This window comes from Arachis ipaensis, chromosome B02, assembly GCF_000816755.2.
Source record: "Arachis ipaensis cultivar K30076 chromosome B02, Araip1.1, whole genome shotgun sequence".
Taxonomy (NCBI): domain Eukaryota; kingdom Viridiplantae; phylum Streptophyta; class Magnoliopsida; order Fabales; family Fabaceae; genus Arachis; species Arachis ipaensis.
Window position 1 is genome coordinate 90,300,587 of NC_029786.2, and position 8,702 is coordinate 90,309,288.

Sequence of the window (8,702 nt, forward strand, 5' to 3'; positions counted from 1 at the left end):
AATGTGTGATATTTTATTATTTATTTTTTTTAATTTTTTTTGTCATGTGTATCCAAATTTTAAACATATTAGAAGGCATATGATAAAAATTCCAAAATTTTGTTGTAAAAATTTAGGTTAAAAACTAAAAATTCAACTTTATTAACCTTGTCAACCGTAGTTCATACGGCTACCATATATCAACCACTTTATTTCTCCCTCCACCACCGTCAACCTCAACCGCCACCATCAACCACCCTCTCCCTCAATTCATTCTACCTAGATTCCTTGAATTTTCCCTCCAAAGTCACAAAGTTTAACTAACTATATTATCGTTTAATTAAATGTATCATGAAATCATTTGTTAGCGTGAGTTTTTTATTTGTATGGCTTTACTTTCTTTTTGTTTTGCTTTATCTGAAATTCTTTCATTTTTAATTGGATAAACAAAAGAGATGGAACTTTAATAATAATTAATAAATATTAAATAAAATAATTTTAAATTATTTAAATTGATTTTTTATTATCTCCTAAACATTATTGATACTAATAATAGTTGAAATCATTAATGAATTTCTACTTTGGTTGATGCAGGTTGAGAACTTCAGTGTGGAGCGTTTGTGTAATCAGCATGTAATAACTGGAGTCAACGGAACCTTACCAGGGCCAGGAATTGAGGCTCAAGAGGGTGACACTGTTATTATTCATGTTAATAACAAATCACCCTATAATGTTACTATTCATTGGTATCTACTACTTAATTACCCTTGCTACCTTTCCTCCTAAGATTTGACCAATAAATTCTTGGTTCTTCACTTCTTTGGAAGATACCTTTTTCTCTTCTTTCACATTATTAATATGCCTTTTTATCCTTTTTTGTTCTTTTTTTTTCTCCTGTTTTTTTACTTATTCAAACTCAATGTAACTTCAATCAAACAGATGTACAAAAATTGTTACTATTTTAAATCACTCTAAAGTTTCGATTTATATACATAATACACACTTAATTAATTATAGAATGGATTTAATTATTTTCTTCGTCACACTAATATATGACTCTATTTTATATATTTTAATATTATTTTTGTCCTCACTATCTTAAGATTAATAGTTTCCTTTCAATTAATATATTAATCATCACATGTGTATACAAAAATATCAATCATTAATCATTTAGTATAGAATAAATATTAAAATATATAAAATAACACATATCAACTAATTTTTTATATATGTATAATATTTTAAATAATTATCTAAATTAATCTTTAAAATTTTTAAAATTAAACACTTTAATCCCTCAATTTCAGAATACATAAAATAGTCCTCAATTTTATGAAAATATCTTTTTTTCTTTACTTATTTGTATACCGTTGCTACCTCTCCTAAGCTTTTTTTTTTTTTTCTCTTTTTTACTTATTCAAACTCAATGTAACTTCAATGAAATAGATGGGCAAAAATTATTATTACTTTGAATCAAATCTACAATTTATATACTTATTTATATAGTGAACTTGCTTGTAGTTTTCAAAATAATAAAAAAATAAAAGAATACAATTATATATTCTGATCTGCCATACATATTTAATACATTTAATTAACAAGCAATCACATTAAGTATACATACAAAAATCATCATTTATCAATATAAAATATATATTAAAATATAAAATATATATTAAAATATAAAATATATATTAAAATATAAAATATATATTAAAATATAAAATATATATTAAAATATAAAATATATATTAAAATATAAAATATATATTAAAATATAAAATATATATTAAAATATAAAATATATATTAAAATATAAAATATATATTAAATATACGAAATAATACATAAATGTATATATATAAATACATAATTCAGATTTTTTTGTGTGTGCAACAACATTTTTGTAAACATATAATAGAATATGTAACTCTAAATTCGGGTATATTTATTAATTCGGTTTTGTTAGGTAGACAATAATTTTTTTTAAATAATGTGAACAATAAGCTTTATAATTGATCCAATAAAATAAAAAAAATTCAATTCTAAATTACCTCCTAAATCATAATATTAGAATAACCATCCGCACACCTAATGAATTGAACATTCAGTCATTATTAATTGTATATAAGTAAATCGAATAGAAAAAATAACTATCCAATTAAGAATAATCAACATATATAATTATCTATATACCTATAAAATTGAATATTCGACATTTCTATTGTTTACATTGTTTAGTATTCTCATTGTTTTTCTATACTTTTCCTTATTATATAATGAGCGCAGGCATGGAATATTTCAACTTGCGAGCCAATGGTCAGATGGTCCAGAATACGTAACTCAATGTCCAATAGGTCCTGGTGGTAGTTACACATATAATTTCACAATAACAGGACAAGAAGGAACACTTTGGTGGCATGCGCACTCCTCTTTCCTACGTGCCAATATCTATGGATCCCTTATCATTAGGCCTTCAAAAGGCAGATCATATCCATTCTCTCAAGTTCACCAAGAAGTACCCATATTGCTCGGTAATTTTATCTTTTCCTCATTCCTTACTTTTGCCAATTTTTTTTTTTTTTGCTTTATATATTCTATTTGTAAGTGCAAAGTTTGGATTTATTTGATAATAGGTGAATACTTCATTAGGTTCTTGTACTTTTTTGAATCATGTACTTTAAGGTTGATTTTCCTTTGGTCTGAGTTTAAGGTTGAATTTTATTAGCTAAAAGTCTTGTAAGTTGTGTATGTTGTGGGCTACTGTATGTATTTTGTCTTGCTTCTCAATTCCTCCTTAGTGTCCGAGGATTGAATTTTCTGCATTATTACTATTAAAGAAAAATGTGAAACATGAGCTATTATAAAGCACCACATGAAATAATGCATGCACTACACGCCTCAAAAAGTATTATAGCGTCCAGTTCAAAAGATTGTAATAAATAAAACGTTGTTTTGAAAAACATTTCATGATATTTATTTTTTAATTCTATTTATTTATTTATTGCAGGGGAGTGGTGGAATGATAATGTTGAGGACATTGGAAACAATGCATCAAAAGGAATAGCTCCGAGAAACTCAGATGCTTACACAATTAATGGCTTGCCTGGCGATTTCTATAATTGTTCTCAAAACCGTAAGTCAACTGTTTAAAAACATTGATGAGCTCAGTGACACTCACGTGTATGGAGTTGTTTTTATGTGAAGTTTATAATTAAAAATTATTAGATAAAAATTTAGTCAAATTTATCAAATCATATAACAATGGTGCAATATCAACTTTATATAAAGATAAGTACACGTGAATTTTGACTTTAATTTACAGTAAAAATTTTACATCGAAATGTTTTAATTTTTCAGAGACTTACCGGCTGAACGTGGAGCAAGGAAAAAGGTACTTGTTGCGAATTATCAATGCTGCACTGAATGAACAACACTTCTTCAAGATTGCAAACCACAGTTTCACAGTTGTAGCCATTGATGCTGGGTACACTAGAGAGTATAAAACGGACGTTATAGTATTGGCACCGGGCCAAACCGTTGATGCAATAATCACAACAAACCAAAGAGTGGGTTCTTATTACATGGCATTCAGCCCATACCGTTCCTCAAATGTAAGAAACGATACCGCAATTGCAAGGGGAGTGATTACTTATGAGGGTGCATCTTCAACATCAGCACCTATAATGCCAAACCTGCCAGATGCACATGATACGCCAACAGCACACAAGTTCTACTCTAATCTCACAGGTAAGGATATGGTATTAGCAGCACATTTGAGAGAGTTAGGGTTCAATTTACTTCTTTAAATTTCAAGCATATCTCATTTAAATTTTTAAAACTGTCAATTTAGTTCTTTAAACTACAAGCTACAAGCATATCTCATTTTTAAGTAAGCCAGATATCGCTTTTCTTTAAAAAAAATTAAGGAGATTTTAATAAATTGTCTACTTATATATTTTCGATCCAAACAAAAAAAATTTGTTTTTGCAATAAAATAATCTTCTTAAGAAAGATAAAACAAAAAGAGAAAAATATTTTTTCAAAAGCAAATTCAAACTCACCGTCGGTAGACTAATAACAGTTAGTTAATCAATCGTTAGTTCGTTACTCTTTGCGTGATGTAGACTAGTGCATAATCATGTCTAACATTTTCATTCATAATTTATAGTGAGGTTGTAATATATATAGAATAGAGGAGTGTTAAGGATCAGCAAGTTTTGTTATTTGTAACTATCAATTAGTTATTGGTGTTTTTACTAGTGTGAGATTTCATCAAAAAATGTGGAATTACTCACTTTTTTTTTGCTAACTGAGTGTTAAACAAATTTTAATAAAAGTGCTGACTCGCTAAACTTTTTCTATAGAATATAATCTTTTAAAAGATCATCAAGGTAGCATTTGAAAATACATCCTCGTAATTTTTTTTTCAATTGAGAGTATAAAATATTTATTAAATTTATTTTTTATGTATATTTTGTATTTCAATATATTCGTCTTATTTGGAGATTGATTTTTAGTATTTAGGCAGTATGATTGTACAAATTTATGTAAAACTTTTTATCATGCGTAAGTATTATACCCGTCCCTCTTAATAATTTTGTATATGAATGGTTCTCAGGGTTGGCTGATGGTCCTCATTGGATTCCAGTTCCACGTAAGGTGGATGAAAACATGTTCATCGCATTTGGAATTGCCCTAACCGTATGCAACCTTCCAGGACCAAGTGCATGTTTAAATGCCTTTGGGGTAAACTCACCATTCTCTGCAAGCATGAACAATGAGTCATTTGTGTTGCCTACAGGTAGAGGCTTCTCTATGTTGGAGGCATTCTACCGCAATGTTAGTGGGGTCTACACTAAAGATTTCCCAAGTCAACCTCCACTTGTGTTTAACTATACTGACCCTTCTTTAGAAACCAACACTAGCAATCCCTTGATCTTTGCACCTAAATCAACAAAGGCAAAGACATTGAAGTTCAATTCAACTGTGCAAATTGTGCTTCAAAATACAGCTATACTTGGCACCGAGAACCATCCTATTCATGTTCATGGATTTAATTTCTATGTTTTGGCTCAAGGGTTTGGGAATTATAATGCTACCATAGCCGAACCACAGTTTAATTGTGTTGATCCACAAGTGCGTAACACAATTTCTGTACCTGTCGGAGGATGGGCTGTCATCAGATTCCAAGCAAATAATCCAGGTTGGTGTTCTTTGTTTAATAGATTAAATGCAATCATTTTCACTATATTGGTTGAGATTGAGTTTTGATTACATGATTAAATCAATTATTTTCACTATTTAGGAATTTGGCTTGTGCATTGCCATTTGGAAACTCATCTACCATGGGGGCTAGCCATGAGTTTTGAGGTTGAGAATGGACCTACCCCTTCAACAAGATTGCCTCCACCACCAGCTAATCTTCCTAAGTGCTAAGTTCATCAATCAATCACCACAATCATATTCAAACCTCATTAAATTTGACGGTTACAAAAATAAGGATTTATTAATATTTATCCAAATTAAATGTGTATTATATTTAAAATAAGTTTCTAGTATAAACTATATTTGTTAAGGAGATATTATATGGACAGATATTAATATTATTTAATTTTTTTTATTATGTTATATAGAAATTCATTAAAATTTAGAAGCATTTATAAGAAACTACTTTAAAATCTTAGTTTCTTATAAAAACCTTTGATGTAACTTTTATAATTATTAAAATAAAGGAAGAATAAAATGAGATGAAAGATCAAAACACCCTGTTAGAAGGATGGATGACATGTGACAAATATTAAAAGAAGACCTAAAAAGATTATACATGAGATATTCAAAGAAAATTTACATGTCAACAGTCTCACTGCACATATGATATATAATAGGGTGCAATGACGTTGTTTAATCCATGTAGTCGACTGCACATATGATATATAATGGGGTGCAATGACGTTGTTTGATCCATGTAGTCGACCCTAACTAGTGGAAAAAGACTCTGTTGTTGATGTCATTGTTTGTTGTTGAAGGAAGAATAAAATAAATGACACATTGTCACATTGTCAACTAGGAAAAGAAGAATACATCAAAAGGTTCACAATTGTTGTTTACTTGTTACAAGTAGGTTAAATATCAAAAACAAATTATAACATCTGAATATCAACAAAGCAAAAATGGCATTTGAAATTGCCTCTCATTTTCTTTCTTTCCTTTCCTTGTCTCCTCATCCATCATCAAGCAGTTCCTCATAGCAAAAGATCATAATGGTTCTTACCACTGTACAATAGCCTCACAGGTTTCTTGGGATTCCTGTTTCTAGCACCCTTTATGAACTCACTTCCATACTCCGCAATGGGAATGAAACCAGATCCCCAACCACTCCCTCTATGCTGCAAATAATTTACAAACCAGACAAAAACCGTTTTTTTATTTTTTAAGGTGTTTGCCAAATTTCTAGTCGTAAAAGTAAAAGTACTAGAAAAATTAAAAAAAAAAATCTTTTTTGAGAAGCTACAATTTACATCTTTTTAAAAAGATTTTTTTAAAAAAAATATATTTTTCACATAATAAATAAACAAAAAAATACTTTTATATTATTATACTCAAACATAATTGATAGATAAAAAGATATTTTTGCATGAGATATCCAAACAAAATTGTATTTTTCTAAAAGATCTTTAAAAAAAAGATAACTCAAAAAAAAAATCTTGTTTAAAAGGTCATCGAAATAAGCCCTAAATCACCATTTTGATGCTTGGAAGATTAGTAGTCCCACAAAGATTCATAATTATCTCATGGTATCCGAAAAAAATTGGTTTCCTTGAAAAATACATCCAATGTGAGGATAATGTTGACAGCAAACTAATATTTATCTTTCAAGAGTTGAAATAGTGGTTTACTCATTATAATAAAAACAAAATAATTGCTAAATTACTCGGTCCTTAAAGTTTTACCAAATTTTCAATTATATCCTTATAGTTTAAAACTTTGTAATTAAGGCTTCATATTAGATAAAAATTTTCCAGGATATCCTTGCTAACATTATTTATTAAAAAGTATGAAATATTTTTTGAATATTATTTGTGTTTAATGTAGGATGAAGTGTGGAATATTCTAGAAATAAATATTCTGAAATTATTCTGGTTTTTTGAAAGATAACAACTAGTAATACCTAACAAAAAAAAATCTAGTATAAGGACCCAATTACAAACTTTCAAATTGTAAAGGACTAATTGAAAAGTTGATGAAAGTATTAATAGAGTAATTAAACCTAATATAAACTACAAGAATCATACTAAACTGGCCACAAGGCAGTTCACAAATGCACTAAATATCCAAGTACTATCTACATTTGTTCTCCTCCCCCAAAATACAGGAATTATTACCTATTTATACCAAATCTTTTCATAAAAAAATTAGAGCAACAACGAAATAATCACCCATTGTATAGACATGCTTTCCATACACAAGTCATAATATTTAATAAAGCAAGTACATTAGATAATATCAACCTAGTAAGAATTAGGCATACCTCATGCTCTGGTATGTAAACAATAATTGGCTGCTTACATAACTTTGACAGTACCTGCCAGAATATGGCCATTGCTCAGTGTCTGATTATTTGTTCAAGGGATTTGTGGATCAATTAGGAAACAAGGATTAAAACATTGACAAACGAGTAATGACATAATATCCTAAGAATATTTCTAAACATCCACTTAAATACTTAATGAGGTAGAAAGCAGATACTTCCAGTGTCTTGGTATGTTGTCAAAAGGTATCAATTCTTCTTTCATTTAGAAGTTAGGAGAATCTTTAAGAGGATCTCTTAGGAGGACAATTCAATTCTTCTTGATAGTGTAGGACCAACTCTTGTTTAGAAGGCCTAACGGGAGTTTCTATCAAAAGTTATGACTAAATAAGTAAATAATGCCACTTTCTGTATTGATCAAATATCAAAATACCAAGATATGATATTAAATCATTTAACTAGGTAGATTATGATATAATTTACTTATAGTTTGACAAATAAAATTTCTTTTACAGAGGTTCCAGTCCTTGATCAAACCCCAAGCTCTACATATGATAGCATCGTGAAACGAGTCAAATTATTTAATTGATCTAATGCCTATCCGTCTATGACAGAATGATGCCAAAACAATGCATTCAATTTCAATATTCTAAGGTTTGTCTAAGAAGAACATATGTAAGACTTATATAAACTTCGATTATAAATGTATTGAAATCTTAAAATATAGAAGAGGTAGAAAAAGCAAAGCTTACAGTACTTAAGAAATATGCATATAGAAACACTAACCAGCAGCTCCGACTCTCCTCCCCAAAAATCAGATCGCGCAATTCGTTGGCAGTAACTGCAGAATAGCACATTTAATCATGCCACTGTATACAAATTACACAATATACTTCAAAATCTCCGATCTCTTGAGATTTCCAAAACATACCGTGGTAGAGACTCATCAACTGTGATGGCAATGAGAGCTTCTTCATATAATTTACGTTCTCCATTATTATCACATATAACTTCTTTCACAGCCATTCTTAGTTCATCTGCGCTATCATGGGCAAGGCAAAAGATTCAAAAGAAGAGCAAAGGAGGAAAAAAAAATAGGAGTCATAAGACAAGATGCGAAAGAAACTTGGAAAAAAGTAGTTAAATTTGAAAGCAGAACCAGCCATAATTATTATCACCATGCTTTGTG

The 8,702-nt window shown here is 29.1% G+C and overlaps 2 protein-coding genes across 2 annotated transcripts in view; one reads left to right on the top strand and one right to left on the bottom strand.

Moving 5' to 3' along the window:
- Positions 1-5,502, top strand: part of LOC107628458 (laccase-7) — a 5,867-nt gene extending 365 nt beyond the window's left edge. The window contains exons 2-7 of the mRNA XM_016331119.2: positions 574-725; positions 2,272-2,516; positions 2,993-3,118; positions 3,343-3,732; positions 4,604-5,188; positions 5,291-5,502. Coding sequence (XP_016186605.1) covers positions 574-725; positions 2,272-2,516; positions 2,993-3,118; positions 3,343-3,732; positions 4,604-5,188; positions 5,291-5,421 — 1,629 coding nt within the window. The 3' untranslated portion in view covers positions 5,422-5,502. The remainder of the gene's footprint in view (positions 1-573; positions 726-2,271; positions 2,517-2,992; positions 3,119-3,342; positions 3,733-4,603; positions 5,189-5,290) is intronic.
- The window catches only part of LOC107625680 (OTU domain-containing protein At3g57810), a 4,992-nt gene continuing 2,276 nt past the window's right edge, over positions 5,987-8,702 (bottom strand). Inside the window, exons 5-8 of the mRNA XM_016328371.2 lie at positions 8,445-8,550; positions 8,300-8,354; positions 7,514-7,567; positions 5,987-6,371 (exon numbers count right to left, since the gene is read on the bottom strand). Coding sequence (XP_016183857.1) covers positions 6,228-6,371; positions 7,514-7,567; positions 8,300-8,354; positions 8,445-8,550 — 359 coding nt within the window. The 3' untranslated portion in view covers positions 5,987-6,227. The remainder of the gene's footprint in view (positions 6,372-7,513; positions 7,568-8,299; positions 8,355-8,444; positions 8,551-8,702) is intronic.